The 17,884-nt window shown below is 46.7% G+C and overlaps 1 protein-coding gene across 4 annotated transcripts; it reads right to left on the minus strand.

Annotated features, from left to right (window-relative positions):
• Positions 1-407: 407 nt before the first annotated feature.
• PIMREG (PICALM interacting mitotic regulator) lies at positions 408-16,583 on the minus strand. Of its 4 annotated transcripts, XM_089772167.1 has the most exons (7): positions 16,290-16,583; positions 9,532-9,869; positions 6,908-7,048; positions 6,005-6,357; positions 5,041-5,136; positions 3,347-3,393; positions 688-824 (listed from the first exon to the last, which is right to left on the minus strand). In XM_089772167.1, exons 2-6 carry the CDS (start codon positions 9,817-9,819, stop codon positions 3,363-3,365), a joined length of 909 nt encoding a protein of 302 aa, XP_089628293.1. In that variant the 5' UTR covers positions 9,820-9,869; positions 16,290-16,583; the 3' UTR covers positions 688-824; positions 3,347-3,362. The 4 variants fall into 4 exon arrangements, with proteins under 4 accessions (XP_075760999.2, XP_075760998.2, XP_089628294.1 ...); XM_075904884.2 differs by lacking the exon at positions 3,347-3,393 and having other exon boundaries at positions 408-824; positions 16,286-16,583; XM_075904883.2 differs by lacking the exon at positions 3,347-3,393 and having other exon boundaries at positions 408-824; positions 16,290-16,582.
• Between the last annotated feature and the right edge of the window lie 1,301 nt (positions 16,584-17,884).

The following is a 17,884-nucleotide window of genomic DNA, read 5'->3' on the forward strand; positions in this document are numbered from 1 at the left end:
AGTGGATCTGTGGAGACCCTCTAATTCAAACTGAGGGTGCACCTGTAGGCACTGGTATTCCTGCTCCTCACAAGCAGTAAGGGAAGCTGACAGGAGCAACCCCCCGCACTGTATGAACGGTGATTTAAGATACATAGACTCCAGCTACATAAGATATGCAATTCCAGCTACGTTAATTAAGTCAACCCTCCCGTTTAGTGTAGACCAGACCTCAGGTGCCACAGGACTCCTTGCTGTTTTTAAAGTTACAGACTAGCATGGCTACCCCGTGAGACTTTTTAGTTAAACCCTGTGACTTCAATAACCCAAAGCTTATCTATATAGGCACATTCAGGAAAGTCTTTCCTTAAAATCATTCAGCACGATTTGGCCCCACTCCAAAAAATGAATACACTAGACAATGCTGGTCTCATTTGAAAATGTTAGTTAAGGGAGTTCAATTTATTTTACCATTGCTGGGGGTTGTCATGTGATATACTTTTTAATACAATTCCTGCACCCTTGGAAGGAGAAATCTATAGAAGGAAGAGACCTGAACTAAAGTGAAAGGTAGTATTCTAAAAATGGTTTAACAGCTTATGCAAAGCACAATCACTTACATCCAAACAAACAAAATACGCCCCCTAGAATTCCCATATATGGTTAATCCTTCATTTGCTCACACATTGTTAATACTAGCTAAGGCCATCTCAGTCCAAGTGCCAACTGCACGCTGGAGCCTTTTCACATGCCGCCTGAAAGAGGGTTGGGAGAGTTTCCGAGACCAATGCACAGATCGCAAGTTTTGCGCCATTAGATGCTGATAATTTGATATCGCGTGTTCTCTGTGAAGAATAAAGGAATGCAATGAATACAACAGAGTAATGGGCAAGGTTAAGTAACCGGTCATCCAGTATTCACAAGCTGTTGGAATGTTGGCAGAAGAGAACAAGACAGAAGTCAGCAAACTGCATGCCTGGTATACGGAGGAGATTTTATGAAGGCCATAAAACCCGATTGAAGAAATTTTTTATACTGCCATCATGTGTGCCATCAAACAGATTAAACAACATGATACATTAGATAACAACATTAGTAGGGGGTAGTTTAATTTTGCTTAAATATGAACAAGAGACTGTCTACATCTAATGTAGCTTTTACATCAGCAGTTTTGTGAAGGGCGAGGAAAAACATTTTAACCCGCCCGTCCTCCCCCAATAGCCATTGTCTATTTAAGTTTACCTGCACAAGGCCTATTAGGAGGAAAACTGTCAGACTCCAGCTCATGACCTAGTGGCAACCAGAAAGCAGATGTAGAGATACCATTAGACCAGGGGTGGGCACTAATTTTTGGTTGGGGGAGGCGCAGCACTTAAGAGTTTTGGTAAGTGGTCAAGGGGTGTACTTTTCTGTGGCGGGGGTGCAGGGTTTAGGTTGGGTGCAGAAGGATGCATAGAGTAAGGGACTGGGGTGTAGGAGACAGTGTGGGGTCTGAGAGTGTGTTTGGATGGAAGAAAGGGGGTTGTGACCTAGGTCAGGAGATTGGGGTGTAGGATCAGGGAGGGAGTATGGCTGCAGGGGAGGGTTCTGGCTTTGGGGAGTGGTGTAAGAGGGGGTACAAGGCAAGGGAGGGAGTTGTCACTGGGGCAGGGGGTGCAGAGGATTTGGATGTGATCTAGGGGAGAGAGTTGGGGTGCAGGAGGGTCTAGGGTTCCAGAGGCAGGCCCAGCATGGGAAAAGTTAACCTAAGTGTCTCCTGACCAGCAGGCTTCAGCATCCCCAAGGCAAGCTGGTCTCAGCCCCAGCATGCTTGAAAATATGCATGCATGGGACTCTGAAATCCGGGTGGAGGGAAGAGGGTTGCGCTACCCCAGTCACTCAGGCCAATCTCTTAGCTCCGATTGGTTGGCTGTTTCCAGCCAATCGGAGCTGAGAGATTGGCTGAGGTCAGTTCTTATTGGCCGATTATTTTTGGCCAGTAGGATCTGAGGGTTGGGCTGGGGCAGGAAGATTGCATGAAGCCTCCCCCTCCCTGCAGAGTAGAGAGCCACAGGAACTGTGTTTTAAACCAAGGGAGCTGCGTTCCTGAGGGTCCCGGCGGGCGGGTCTGCAGGATGTATCTGGTGGCTTGGGGGGGGCGAGATCCAGCCCCCAGGCCATATTTTGCCCAGCCCTGCATTAGAGGGTACCATACTTAGTAAGTTATAAAAGTGATGTGCTTTTCCTACAGAATAGAGAAGATCTTCAAACCAGCAAGTGTTAGAATGAAGGGGTGGATCTAAGTACTGTATGCAGTAAAAGTGAATTGCTAGTGTGTAAGTAGCATGCATTACCAATTAAAGTAACTTTACTGGGTGAATTGGTTGCAGTTCTCCCACTCTTTACCATGCTCCAGCCCTGCCCTCCTCCCCCGTTAAACCAGTTAACCAAATTTTACATCCCTAGGACAAAGCTTCCAACACAATGCTATGGGCATTTAGAGATGTCACAGTGCAGCTGCTAATGGGAAGGCTTGGAGAAGTGATGCTGAAGACATAATGTTCAGAAATTTACAGTGAAGAACCTTGCTTGTTCCAGAGCCAAATTCTATCCAATTGTCATATTTAAGCATCACTGAGAAATGTGTCAACTCCTACTCAAGGCAGCATTGTCTTAACAGTAAGACATTAAGAATAGTAACACACAATCAGGCAAGTTGGAGTAACACTCTTCTGACATGCTTTACATTGTTAGTGAGTAACCAGTAAGAACTCAAGTGACAAAACATTAGTACCAGAAGTTTTCTGGTCTGGAATGAGGAAAAACAGCTATTTGCAGAAAAGTCAAATGATTGTTTCAATGCAAACCCACCAGGGGCAAAAGTGACTTATAATCCACCAGTTGAAGCTGGGTTTGGATGGCGGCACTGTATTACAACTGCAGAAAAGGCCATGTCTACACTCCCCCAGGCCATTACACAACTTCAGCTATGCGAATGAAGTAGCTAAAGTCGACATATTTAGGTAAGTCAAGAACTGACGTTCTCCCATCAGCTCCACTTACTCGTCTTATTTTGCTGGAATACTGTTGTCAGATGGGAGAGTACCCAGCAGTTGATTTATTGCATCTGTACTAGATATGATAAATCAAGCCCCGCTAGATCAATCCCTGCCTGTCAATGCAGCCTATAGTCAAGACGAGCACACGCAGCACTAGTGATTCAGAAAACAGTCTGTGGTGGTTTTGTACATTAGTATTCTTTTTTTAAAGAAAGAAAAGATACTCAAAGTTTTCTACGTACTCGTTTTCCCCAAATAGCAGTTTCTCTCCATTTCAGCCACATGCAGGTGAAGCATATTCAATGCAAGCTTAAGAACAACAACTTTACCTGACTGGTACTATCTTCAGTTACGAATGAGAGAAACTGTCATATCACTAACAGATGGAAGAATATTAGGAATGAGGCTTTAGTGAACTTTAAGTAGTTATGAGCATTTCAATGACACATGGCTCTTGTCTATTAGGATGCTGACAGCTTGTGCCCAGTGACCCATGTGAAAAAAATAGGCTTGAGGTAATTAGAAATAGTTGGAATTCTGCAGGATTTCCACCAACCTTTTTCTGGGGCAAGTTACCTAGAACAGTGGTTCTCAACCAGGTCTCCAGAGCCCCATTGGGGGCCACAAGCAGGTTTTGGGGAGCATGGCTGACATTAGATCTGCTGTTGTCTAGGGTAGAAAACCAGAGCCTCACCATGCAGGCTGAAGCCAAAGCCTGAGCAACTTAGCTTTGCAGGGCCCCCTGTGGCATGGGGCAGTGGGCAATTTTCCTGCATGCTAACCCCTGATCCCAGGTCTGGCTTTTATAAGCAGAAAAAGAGCTAAGGCAGAGGTGGGATATGGAATTTATTGCCTATTAGGGGAGTCTGCTGAAAGAAAACGGGTTGAGAGCCCCTGATCTAGATGATGATGTGCTAAGCTACATCCAGACATTATTATTTGCAAGGCAGGACCATGTCCAGAGAGAGTTCCTACTATTGCCTAATTTGTAACCAGATCCAAGTAGAATTAAGTAGCAAGAATTAGGTTTAAATTAAGAAGGTGTAGGAGATTACTGGGGCACCAAAACTTTTTCCATTTGAAAACACTTATTACAATGCACTTCAAAGATGCTCATTCGAGAAGAGATAACTAAAACAAAAAACTCACCCCACTGCAGAACTTCTAAACTTAAACTAAATTTCGTGCAGTGATTCTCTTGCAACAGAAAGGCTCTACCACCAAGATTTTTTTACTGGGTTTGGGCAATATTACATAGTAATTTTCTTATCTTGTTACAATTTTGATGATCTTGTGAAACAAGTTTGACCGTCAGAAATCTAGATTTCAACTTGAAATCTAGTTAATGTCAGAGTTAGGAACAGCATCAGTGAATACACCAGCCTCCAAGTCACCCTGCCACTTCTACAGTTATTTTATTTTTTAATAGGGTTTTCCTTTCCTACAAATGTGGGCAGAAGACTCAACTAGGAAAGGAAGACTATGAAAATGGCCTATAAAACACTGTTATCAAATGCACAAGCCAAACTTATCGTAGGTGTTACCTTGCTCTGAACCAAGCTTTCAGTTAACAACGAATCTTATTGAAATGTAAGTCAAGCATCTGTGATGAGATTCTAGGAAGCCTCTCTTGGCCACGTTCTGGACTATTAACCCAGCTAGAACTACTGCAAGGGGTTAGCTTGCAGGAGACGGTATCACGGGCTGAGTATGGTGGGGAGGATTTTGATTTTACAGCACGTATTTAAGGAGAAATTTGGGTTACAGGCTTCCGTAGCGTTGAGAGCCGCTCTGCAGACTCCTAACTACAGAGGCTTAAAGCAGAAAGGCTTTGCTACAGTTAAAGAATTTCTATTACTTTTGCACATCTTCATTAGGAGTTGGAGGGATCTTTTAATTTCTATCTGAGCAGTAGCATTGATTCAGGATGGGAAGGGCAAGTCTTTGGAGAGACCATCCTCTGCTGCACAGGCAGCTTTAGAGAGGGGAGATAAACCTCTTCCCTGATCTCAATCTTGCTTACCTCTCCTCTCTCACAATGACATCATCGAACACCTGAGAAAGACGGCTCAGCTGGCGAATTCCCATAGAGACGGATTCTAACTCACAGTCAAACTCTCTGATGGGAGAAGGAAGCATGAAGTTAGAGGGTTGAAACGTTGCATAAGTGATCTAGTACACCTCCTCACGCAGCAGAAGTCTCTCTACCATATGTACACTAATGCTCTGTCCCATAGAATTTTAAGCCTCTAGCCACAGGGTTCGATCAAATCCAAAGCTCAGTACATCTCCCCCTCCTAGTGTGCAGCCTTAATCACGCCTTAACTCCATTGCATCTCATCTAGAAAGGGTGATGTTCATAGTTCAGACACTGCACTGGGATCCAGGAGGCATGTGCTTAACTCCTTATTCTGACAGTCTTCACCTATGACCTAGGGAAGCCAATCTCTATGGTTCATGAAGTTAGTTTTCTCCCCACACCCTTTTGTCAGCTCTCCAGGGCAGGGGCCATTTTGCTGTTTGTACAGCACCTAACACAAAAGAAGTGCCGATCATGGATGAGGACCCTAGATACCACAGTGCAAATCTGCTCTGATGTTTCTCAGAATTACTGAATAAGATGAATTGATTTATCAAACAAACATCAATGCAGACTTTAGAGAGTTAAAATGTCTTTCACTCAAGCAAGTCTGGATCCAGCATAATTAGAAGATGTAAACCTAGTATCACCCTCCCACTAGAAGGGAAGGGGGAAGGTGTAGGAGTGCTCGGTGTTCTGTCATTAAGCAAAATTAAGTTCCCACAGCCAAATTTCATGCCACACCCTCGGTAAGTAGGGGCATGTTTTAACTATACTTCCAAGCGATTATAGCAGCACGCTGTTTTGGTGGAAAAGATGAGCAGTGCTTAGCTGCTGCCTCACATGTGACCAGGATCTGGCTACAATAACAACACAGTCATCAGAAATACAAGTGATTGCAACTTGCCTCTTTCTGCTGGCAGGCAGAGGTGATGAATATGGGCTCTTTAGAGCTGCTGCTCTCCTTGATCTCCGGAGAGGGACAGCATCTTTTCCAAGCCAGTGAGCGAAACTCCTCCGTTCTTTCTCCACCAAGCTCTTTGCAGATCTGGATGAAAGGGAGGCTCTCTTGCTGGACCGGGGGGTACATCTGGGACCAGACGGTGGAGTGGTCACCGTGGCCAACCTAGTCTTCCGATGAGGAGTTCGAGGTGAAGTGCTTCTCTTTGCAGAGCTAGGGATGACACTTCTCCTTGCAGGGGCTTTCGCTGGAGAGGTGACTAGACATTGTGTGTGACTTTGACAGGACTTCTGTAATTTCTGCAAGGCAGACATAGCTTGGATTAACAACTGCTGTATGATACCTCAGTTGAACAAAATCCCAGCACATCAACATCGCCCCTTGCAGCTCTTAGAGCCAGGCTTAGACTACAGCAGATGCATGGCTGTCATTGCTGCCACAGCTTCTTATAACTAGAGCACTGTGTGACACAAAACATGTATCCGCATTATCAGGGCTCGCCAAGCGGCGGCGAACCCCACTCGCCAGCCATGCGGTTTCGCATGGCTCTGCATTCTGCCCCAGCTCTTCCAGGTTGTAATTTACTCGCCATGGGCAAGTAGATTACATTATTTGTCAAGCCCTGCGCATCATTATCTGCAAGTGAGCCGCGGATATCCACACTGACACCTGTGGATACAGATACACGTGGATATAAAACAGATCGCTGCAAGTGTGCAGGGTTCTAGATACAACATTTATATCCACATTCACATCTACAAAAAGTGAGCTGCAGCTATCTATGTCCACAGATGTGGGATACCTGCAGATATAAAACTGCGATCCACTGATTTGCAGGTATCTACTTACAACTAAAATAGAGCAGCATGTCTCATTTGGCCAGTTAGTCTTTGGGAACGATCCTACACCCACACAAGCCCTTGACAAAGCTGTCGCTGATTTCACGTGGTGCAAGATCAAGCTGGTGGCTTCAGAATCTGTTACAGATGCCTTTAAAAGGAAAGCCTTCATTTAGACGGGAAGAGCAGCACAAACAAGCTTCCCTTTGCTGCCTGGCTAACATACCTCAACCTACAGGGCTGTCTCCTGGGCTTCAAATCTACTTTCAAGCTATGAGTCACAGCAGTAAGCGGGTTGTGCTCCTCGCTAGCAGCATTTCCTAAAATAGCTTGTGCAGCCTAGCATAAGCAGCATGAAATATTCAACCAAACTCCCCAATGGTCTGACTACTTGTTGGTCCCCTGAGAGACAAATGCTCAGACCTGATTTGGCAGCCTTTACACAGGCAAAAAGCCCTACTGCCATGGCTTGGCATTTCGACTGTAGAAATAAGCTTATTGGAGGAAGCACTTATTCCACGTTCTTCCCTCTATGCACACACTGTTATTGAAACAATTCAGAGGTAGGGAGAATACCACAGTCATGCCATCTGTTTAACATGTGGGGGGACTGGTGTTTTGCTACTTCTAAAGCTAGTCCTAGAATTTTCACTGCTTCTCTTTGCTTCGGTGAATTTAAGTGGGTGTAAAGACTAGGAGCTGCAAGAGAGATGCTGGAGAAGTCTTCTCTATCTAGAGCTTATGAGTGTGAAGAACCTTGGCAGAGGAAGGACCAAATTGCAGCAGGATCTTCAGGGATGCTACTCTGATATTTTTCCTCCCCACTTGACCCTAGAACCCTGCCACCTTATCTAAAAGGTAAAGGGACCCGACTGCTCGTATCTGAATCCAGTCAGGAAACAGGCTACTACTCTCAGAGCCATGTCTGCCGGTATGGCTGGGAGGATGGTAACTGAACACTCCATTTCCATGGGCCGCTGCTGCCTCGTGGTGCTGTGTGCACTAAGGAGCCAGGTGCTGATGAGTTGTAAGGATGTCAAGTCCCATTTTAATTAGTTACCCAGTTAAATGTTAAGTTTAGCCAGTTAACTGATTAAACAGAGGTGGCCCACTGCCTGTTGTGGGCAGGGGCTGCAGAATCTCCACATGCACCCCTCCCTATTGCAGACAGCCCAGCTGCTTCCAGCCTCTTGTGGGGCTGCCAGTTCCCAGCCAGCGGGCCACTGGAGAGGAACTTCTCCTTGAGTACCAGTTAACATCCCTAGCCAGTTGCAGGCCCCTTCACTCTGCAGTACACAGAGTGCAGCAAGGCAGCGTTGGCCGGAAGGAGAGGGGCAGGCAGCCACTGCCACGTGGACCCAACAAGCAGAAGACAGCTGGAGCATAAAGCCACCCCACCAGGCTGAGCCCCAAGGCCAAGGTGACAGTGGCACTGACACAAGTTCAGGGGTGGGACTTAAATGGAGTCGACACTAGGGCTTGGGTCAGCAATTGTTTCATTGGTTTTAGAGCAAGCTTTAAAAGTTAGACCTCGTCTCCAGGTACAGTCTAACTATGGCTGTACATCTTTAACTGCCCTGATCTTTGTGGACTGGCTGCCTTTGTGAACACAGCCAGTCCAAATCCAGACCATAAGTAAGTGGCCGATATTGTACCGATTTCGCCTCCAAATACACTACAACTAAAGTCACTCACTTACAAAGTTTCCATAAAACATGGTCACTGATAGCCCAGCAAATCCATTCAGATAATCAAGACTAGAGGGCTATGTCTACATTGCACTTTCGTGCACAAGAACATATGCAAGTGAGCTGCCATTTTTATGCAAGGGGCTTTTGCACAAGGAGCAGTCTACACTGCTCCTTCTTGCGCAAACCCCCCTCTTGCGCAAGAGCTGTTCTGCCACTTATTTTCAGGCAGAACAGCTCTTGCGCAAAAATGACGGCTCATTAAGTTTGCAAATGAGGCGCAGCAATATTCAGTGCCACACCTCATTTGCATATGTACTTGCGCAAGAAAGCGCAATGTAGACGTAGCCAATATGTAAAAATGCAACTTCTGAAATTTTCATAGCGGTTACATGCGCTGAGGGCTCTGCAGCTTGATACTGCAGATCCCACAAGGAAGGGGGGGGGGGGGGGGTCGGCAAAGGCGGCCGCAACCCTTGACCCTGCTTTTTGTTATTTGTCTCCAGGAATCAGTGGAGCGCTAGGTCCAGAAGTCCCTCCCGCAAGGCTGGGGGACGGGCTTTTAGAAGTGGGCGGGCTCACGCCTGCCCCCTAGGGATTTCAAATAGTTGCTGCTGGTCCCACTCCTAGGGAGGCTTCAGTGCAAGCTCTGCAGCTGGCTCCCTGCAGTTGGAGGGAGAGCGACATCAGGGAGACAGGGGGTGTTCCACATAATGCAGCCTGGAGTGGGTGGGGATTGTTGTTTTGAGCAAAAATCAAGACCCGCATATTTTTTTTATGCACCACTTTCGCTTTGTGCTCTGGCAGCCAGCCAGTGAGACATGGTACATTGTTTCCTATTTATAAAATTCAGATATTATGTCCAGCAATAAAGCACAGCTAGGTATTGTTAGTTCTGAAACAAGACAGGATACCAAGTAATGAACTGAATTGTCACCCGCAGTACCTGGGACACTGTTCCAAAGGCATTTTTTGCACTTCTTGTGATAGCCCGGAAGGTTTGGTGCTTCTCTTTTGCTTCCAGACTTTCCCAAGTTGGATGCTCCCCAAAGTTCATCTCGACTTGCTTTAAGGGCATTCGTTTCCTCAGAGACATGCGTAGGGTATTGAGAGCGCTTGACGAAGGCTTCTTTCTAAACTTGTCAGGCACTGGGCTCTCATTCTCAAAGTCAGCCAGGGGCTGGTGATTCCTCCAGCCAATTGTAGCTCCGACACTATGGAACACAGATGCCATCACGCTTCACTTCTTGGGAGTATTCTCACTTGTCAGAGGATCAGACAAAACTGTGAGAAATGATGCACCAAATGAATCAATCCAGATAATAAAGGAGAAACACACCAAACAGCTCATTCAACAGGCTATGTTTGAAAGGACCTGCCCTCATTTCCCAAATCCTCTCCAAAATATGAAACCAGCAAGGCCCAGGCAGAGCATCTTATGTTGACTTAAAAGGAGATGGTGTCTGTTTCAGTAAGCTCTCGTGTGTTTTTGAGGGGGAAAAAAGCTGCAATCAGAAACACCTCCTCTCCTTCCCCAAAGTATTCTGCGCAAGATGGCAACTAAAGAAGGAAACTGGATACAATGACAAGGGATGCAGAGTGTAACCATTTAAACAGGCAGCCAATAAACATGAGCTTGTCAGTTACCTAAACTGTTACACACAGTTCCCAACCCAGCTCCCGGGAAGCCAACTGCCACTTCATGCTGCTGCCTCTGTATCGGGACAGCAGCCAGCTCCCAGGGAGCAGACGGGAGACAGAATTCACTGGGAGCTGCCTTTTAAGTCAGCTCTCAGGGAGCTGCCTGCCACTCCACGCTGCTGCTTCTGATACAGCTGGTGCATGCCGGGAGCGAGCTTAAAAGTCAGCTCCTGGCAGGCACTGGCTTCCAGGGAGCTGGCTGCCACCAGTAACAGGTGAAATTTTCAGCCGTTAAATGGTTAGCAAATCACACACATTTTAACATCCCTATTATGACAGCCAACAGAAGTGATTAATTACTAGTCAAACAATATTTTGGGCTTCAATTTCTATTCAGTAAAGTTTCCAGTCTTTCACATCACTTTGATTTTACATTATTCCTCCCCCACTCCCATTAGCCCACTGCAAGTGAGCTAACAGCTTCTGTGGGCTCCTGGGCAAGATTGGGGGGCCCTGGCTTCATACTCCTGGAGTAAGTGGGACTAGGCTGCTAGCCCTTTGCTCTGTCTGGAGCACGACAAGCCCTTCTCTCCAGCCCTCAGAGCCTCGCACAGAGTGTGCAGTGCAATGATCCTGTGGCAATTTTAAAAGCCCAGTGCCTTTGATTCGCTGGCCTCTGGGGCAATTGCCCTCTTCTGCATCTTCCTCCTTGTTGGTGGGCCTGTCTATTTCCCATTGCTTGCTTCGGACATCAGGCCCAGTGAATCATCAGACCAAAGCTGTCCTCGATTAGAGGAGTACAATGTTTTGTAACGTTTAGCACAACTACCATAAGCTCCCTTTTGGGCTGGCCACTGAAGTCTCACACACAAGGGCTGTGTCTAGACCGGCAAGTTTTTCTGCAAAAGCAATTGCTTTTGCGGAAAAACTTGCCAGCTGTCTACACTGGCCCCTTGAATTTCCACAAGAACACTGACTTCCTACTGTCTGAAATCAGTGCTTCTTGCGGAAATACTATGCTGCTCCCATTCGGGCAAAAGTCCTTTTGCGCAAAAGGGCCAATGTAGACAGCTCAGATTTGTTTTCGGCAAAAAAGCCCCGATAGCAAAAATGGCGATCGGGGCTTTTTGCAGAAAAGCACGTCTAGATTGGCACGGACGCTTTTCCGCAAAAGCACTTTTTGCGGAAAAGCATCCGTGCCAATCTAGACACTCTTTTCCGCAAATGCTTTTAACGGAAAACTTTTCTGTTAAAAGCATTTGCGGAAAATCATGCCAGTCTAGATGTAGCCAAGAGGTCTGCTCCAGGTTATAGTTAAACAATGCATTCCTGATTGCTATCAGGCACGCTCAAAATTATTTGGGAAATCTCTCATTATATATAAATATAAATAAATAAAAATAAACACGTTTCCTGCGGGACAAGAGAGTGACGTCATCACATCACTCTGCGTCCCGCCTGATTCTCTTCCCCGCCCCAGCGTTTGGCTGCCATGCTGAGGCCTCCCTCCACCTGCTTCCCCAGTGGCTGAGGGGAGAGTGAGGGGCATAGTGAGGCTCAGACGCAGCCCCACTCCGCCCTGGCAGCCAGGGAGAGCTAGGCGTGACCTCTGACCCTTCCTTGAAGGGATGGGAGCCAGGGCTGCAGTGGGGGAGGAGAAGGGGCAGAGTAAAAGCTGGGGCGGCCTCAGGGGCACAGGGAAGAGCCTCAACCCAGCCCAATCCCGCGGGTGGCTGGAAGGGGGGAGGGGGTAGATGGGACTGGCCTGGGAGCAGCTCTGGGGCAGCCCAGAGCAGCCACACCTCAGCCTGGCCCTCCCAGGCAGCCGGAGGGGGTCGGTGAGTGTAGCAAGCAGGGGGCACAGCCCCCAGTAATCTTGAAGTTACTTACTCTTGCTAATAAGTAAGCCACCAGGGGCGAGTTACCCAGCTGGGTCAATTCATAAGCATGCTGTTTGAAAAAATCCAGGTGATGGCATCCAAATGTGATCAGAGATAAGACTCAACTAGCTTCCTCAACACCTTATCACATATTAATAAATGCAGTGTGAGGTGAAAGTATAATGAGATCTCAATTCAAGAGATTTTCCTTTTTTTTTTTTTTTTTAAATGTGCTGCACATCCTAAAGTTTCTTGTAGATACCTTGCTACCCAAACACAACCTCCTGGGCCCCCTCCAGCTAACACATCATTATTAGTCGCAGCACTAGATTATGTGCAACGGTGACAGTAGTAGGGATGTGAATATATAACCATGTAAAAGGTTAACCGATAAGCCTGGGCTTATCGGTTAATGTTCATGGTTACACAAAGGCTCCCAACCTGCTTCCAGGGAGCCAGCTGCAGATGTGTATAACCACTAAAAAACTCAGCGGTTACAAGTTTATACAATTAGCCATATTTTAACATCCCTAAAAAGTAGAAAAAAAACACTATATATTTTTAGCTTCTTTAAACACCATTTTGCACATGGGAATGAGACTGCACAGGCACCATGTCAATCAGCTCCCCGGGAACCTGCTGATAACCCATGCCTTAGAGACCTCGCTTTAGCAAGCCTTTAAATCTGCGTGGAGAAGTGGTGAGAAACCAATTTATCGTGTGCATTCACACAGTGGAGTGCGAAGATGAGTGAAGTGCAGTTCAAAGGGCCTCTCCTGTTGGATTCTCTAGAGGGACAGAAGAGTCATTGTCCCACTGGATAGTGCACACTACATTCTTGGCACAGTCACTTGATAAAGTAGCAAGTTCAGCTATAATTATAGCTTGCTACTAATAAAGTGTCTTCAGCTTCTAAAATGTGCAGTTTCTGAGTAGCAGAGACAATAATACACAGTTTCAAGTCACTTGATAAAAACCTAACTTTGATTTTCCCTGACAGTAGCTTTATGTACTTCTGTTAAGTTCAAGACCTCTTCTCCTGCAGGATATACACTTCTGTACCCAACGCTGCTTAATACAGCTGTGGCCCTGTGCCTCAGTCCTTCTGCTCCTGTTCTATGAGCAGCTTAAAATGAACAGCCTTTAGGAAGCACAGTGAATATAAGCAGGGCAAACATCCATCTCAGGTTTCTTTTTACTGGGGTTCTCCTACCCTATATAACACCACTGGATGTAGGCAATAAAAAAAAAAAAAAAAAAAAAAAAACACATAGCTACGTTCTCTGTGTTCTTACATGTTCAGTTCCTCCATAATTTCAGTTGTTTACTGTTTATATTAGTTAGTGTGGAAGAAAAAAAGATCCACCACACACCTCCAAAGCCTACTATCACATAGTTAAAGACAGGCCTGCTAACCAGGAGGTGGTGAGAAGGGAGCAGTTTTCCTGGGGCCTGGTGATTCAAAGGGACATGGGGCTCTTGGCAATTTAAAGGGCACAGGGCTGCAGCTGCCACCAGAGCACCCTGCTCCATATGGCAGAGAAGACTGGCTAACTGGCCAGGCACATTCTACCTGAGACTCCACCCCTTCCAGGAGCAGAGAGCCAGCTTACCCCCCTTTAAACTGGCTACGCTAAGCACATGCTCCTTTTTCTCCTCCCATTGCTGCCACTGATACAGAGTGGCTACGTCTACACTGGCCCCTCTTCCGGAAGGGGCATGTAAATTTCAGCAGTCGTCGTAGGGAAATCCGCGGGGGATTTAAATATCCCCCGCGGCATTCAAATAAAAATGTCCGCCGCTTTTTTCCGGCTTTTAAAAAAGCCGGAAAAGAGCGTCTAGACTGGCCCCGATCCTCCGGAAAAGGGCACTTTTTCCGGAGGATCGGGGCCAGTCTAGACGCTCTTTTCCGGCTTTTTTAAAAGCCGGAAAAGCGGCGGACATTTTTATTTAAATGCCGCGGGGGATATTTAAATCCCCCGCGGATTTCCCTACGACGACTAGTGAAATTTACATGCCCCTTCCGGAAAAGGGGCCAGTGTAGACGTAGCCAGTCAGTAAGGGGTGGGGGGAAGTGAGTACTCGACTATTCACATCCCTAGTGGGGGGATGAAGGGAAAAGGAGATAATTCCTTCCTGTGGCTGCCTGAAACCCTGGCCCCAAGCCCATCCTTGGGCAATGCTATGGCTAAGAAGAATTCATCTTTCACCATGATCTATAGCTTTCTCCAATTTAGCCAGTTCCTTAACCACCTTACAATGTTTATGCTAATACCACCTAGTTTAATTTGGTACTTCTCATGTGGTTCTATGTAAATCACTTACTGAAGTCCAAGTTTATGACATCTACTGCACTTTTAAAGGAATCGGTTATTTTCCTCAAAGAAGGAAATCAGGTTAGTCTGGCATAATCTACCTCTGGTTAACCTATGTTGCTTTACACCATTTACAGCAGAATATCAGAGAATACCAGTATTGTAAACTGACAACCATACACCTCATTTGGAACTGGAAGTATGGAATTAAGCAGCAGCAACCAAAATAACCCAAAACAAATGAAAAAAAAAAGCAGCAAACACAGTACTATGTTAATTTTAGTAATTTTTTTGTTAAGGTACGTTTAATAAAAGATTTGACAAGATAAAGAAAATTGTTTTGGTGCTTGTTTCTTTTAAATTACTATGGTTTAAAGCAGCATTTTTCTGCCATAGAGTATAGTTTTAAAGCTGTATTAAATCCATGTTCCATTGCAAACTTTTGAAAGAACACAAACTTTTGTTCAGTTATAAACAACCACCTCTGCCAAGGCGTTTGTAATCTTGAGGTTCACATGTACCTCCATAAACTCCCTCACAATTTGTTCTAGGCCATTTATTTTTATGTATATATTAGGGATGTGAACGTGTAAGTGTGTACAAGGCTCATCAGTTAACCTTCACTATTACATGCAGGCACCCTCCCCATGCTGCTGCCTCTGATACAGAGGCAGCAGCATAAGGGGAGAGCAGGCAGGATCCAGCTTTTAAGCGGGCTCCCCACAAACACCAGCTCCGGGGCAGTCACCTGCCCACCTCTCTCCCCATTGCTGCCTCTGCCTCAGATGCTTAAAAGCTGGCACCCCACACACACTGGCTCCTTAAGAGCAGCCTCCCCCCCCCCAGCATGTAAATGTGTAACCACTTAAATGTGTAACTGCTGAAAACGTACCTAAATAAATGCATTTTAACATTATACACAAACACAAACACACACACACACACTCTCTGAGCTCATAAGTGAAGATCAAATATGGACAAGGCAAAGTAATGGGGAGGGAGCTCACAGATTTCACCCTCACTTCCTAGTTTTGAGGTAGCCCCTAGACCAGTGTTTCCCAATTGGTGTTCCGAGGAACCACATGGATCCACAAAGTAAAAATAAGGGTTCAGTGAGAAAATTCCATTATGATAAAATTAATATTTGTTATTTTTTAAAAATATGTGCAATTAAACTAAATGTTGGTCTCAGGACCTTGTTGAGCATTTGGTTATTATTACCCTTACTTATTTGGTTATTATTACCCTTACTTATTTTTCAGCTCCATATATTAGACTGTTTGTTGTTAGGGGTTCCGCAAAATTCTTTCAAGTTTAAAAGGGTTCCACGGCCAAATAAAATTGGGAAACACTGCCCTAGACATCTATAAATGACAAATAGGGCTACATTGTTCTCCCCCATTTTATAAATCGGGAAGGAAACTGAGGCACGAAGCAGGGAAATCACCCAGGTGCAGGAACAGACCCCAGCCTAGGTGCTAGGACCAGGGGTGCCGCCCCAGTCTGAAGTGATTTCCAACATAGGCAGGGCTCACAGACCTCTCCCCCCCCCCCAAACGGCTCTGTAACCCAGCCCAGGCCTCGCCCCTCTGTCCCCAGGGCCGAGCAAAGTGGCTGCGCTGCTCCTGAACGTGCCGGAGGCTGCAAGAGCCGGGGCTGGGAGGGGACTGGAGCAAGGGGGGGGGGGCAGAGCGCATGGTGCAGAACCCGGTGCCCTGGCTGGAGCCCCGGGGCCATTCCCACGCCCTGGGACCGAGCTGCTCGTCCCCTGCCTTTGTTCCCACCGGGCCCCGAGCTTGCAACACTGTAGCCGCGCTGGCTTCCACGGCTCCCGCAGCAAGTTTCCCTCCCGCACCGGACTCACCCACCTCCGGCCGGGACCCGCCTGGCCAGCGTCTGCAGTCGCCTTCGGATTTAAACTGCGCGCGGTTGCCCCCTCCTCGCGGATTGGCCCGCTCCCGGCCTGGCCCAGCCCTTGGGCGGGGGGAGAAGGCGCACAGCCCCTGCGAGAGGCTGCAGGGCAGGCGGGACGAGCGCGCAGCAGGGCTCCAGGCGTCTGATGTAGCCGCCCCACCCTCCCTGCCCGGTGGGTTTGCATTTGCAAGCCCGACGGGGTTGTTTGTGCAGGGATCCCGCCTTGCATTGGATATTCCCCTCCCCTCCCTGTTTGAAACAGGCCAAGCCCGTAAAAAGACACAGGGAACCCTGTGAAAGGAGGACTGCCCCTTCCGCCCCGGTAGGCTGTAACTGCAGCCCTTGGCACATTGCCCGAGCCAACTGAATGGGGAGTCACAGCCTGGTTTTTTTTTTTCCCCCCCAAATAGCACTAGCGCAGCGTTTCCCAAAGGGTGTTCCGCGGAACCCAGCGTTCTGCAAAGTGAAAATAAGGGTTCCGTGAGAAAAGTCCATGACAATAAGGCTATGTCTACACTGGCGAATTCTTGTGCCATTAATATGCAAATGAAGCTAAGCGTGGAATATCAAGGAACCTCATTTGCATATCTAATGAGCCACCATTTTTGCGTTATTCCTGAAAATAATCAGCATAGCTGCATTGCGCAAGAGGGTTTTTCTTGTGCAAGAAGGGGCAGTGTAGACGCTCTTTCTGGCACAAGAGCCTCTGCCGCAAAATGGCGGCTCAGATATTCAAATGAGGCTCCGCAATATTCCACACTTAGCCTCATTTGCATATTTCTGGCGCAAGAACCCGCAGTGTTCTTACATGATTTTCCGGAAATGCTTTTAACGGAAAAGCTTTCCGTTAAAAGCATTTTCGGAAAAGTGTGTCTAGATTGGCAAGATGCTTTTCCGGAAAAGCACTTTTTGCAGAAAAGCGTCCATGGCCAATCTAGACGCGCTTTTCCGCAAAAAAGCCCCGATCGTCATTTTTGCGATCGGGGCATTTTTGCGGAAAACATTACTGTGCTGTCTACACTGGCCCTTTTCTGGAACAGTTTTCCGGAAAAAGACTTTTGCCCGAATGGGAGCAGCATAGTTTTTCCGGAAAAGCACTGATTATTTTACATTAGATTGTCAGTGCTTTTCCGGAAATTCAAGCGGCCAGTGTAGACAGCTGGCAAGTTTTTCTGGAAAAGCAGCTGATTTTCCGGAATAACTTGCCAGTGTAGACACAGTAACAGTTTATGATTTTTAAAAAATAAATTAATATTTATACATTTTTGAATTTTATTGAAAACAATTTTCATTTGTGTTTGCCACGATAAGTGTCCCTGTGCAATGCCAGCTTAGCCACGGAGTGGGGACAACGATGTCACTACGTGCAGTCAATCAGTGGTGCAATCACCTGTTATATACCACCATAAATCCCCATACTCACTCTCAGGGAGCATGGATCACGTGGGTGACGGAACACGAACATGCTAGCGCTGCGTCAGACAAAGTCAAAGCTTCAGCTGTCAAACCAGTTGCTTGCATGGGAATGCCATGCAGTGTTCTCACAAAT

Source organism: Pelodiscus sinensis, chromosome 21, assembly GCF_052426305.1.
Source record: "Pelodiscus sinensis isolate ZL-2025 chromosome 21, ASM5242630v1, whole genome shotgun sequence".
Lineage (NCBI taxonomy): Eukaryota > Metazoa > Chordata > Testudines > Trionychidae > Pelodiscus > Pelodiscus sinensis.

Bases quoted from the DNA above. Each gene is read 5' to 3' on its own strand.
- PIMREG (XM_075904884.2), bottom strand. From the start codon at position 9,819: ATGGCATCTGTGTTCCATAGTGTCGGAGCTACAATTGGCTGGAGGAAT. The intron at 7,049-9,531 runs GTACTGCGGGTG...TTCCTTTTAAAG, and splicing joins CCTTTGGAACAGTGTCCCAG to GCATCTGTAACAGATTCTGA. The intron at 6,358-6,907 runs GTAAGTAGATAC...TCTGCCTTGCAG, and splicing joins CATGCTGCTCTATTTTAGTT to AAATTACAGAAGTCCTGTCA.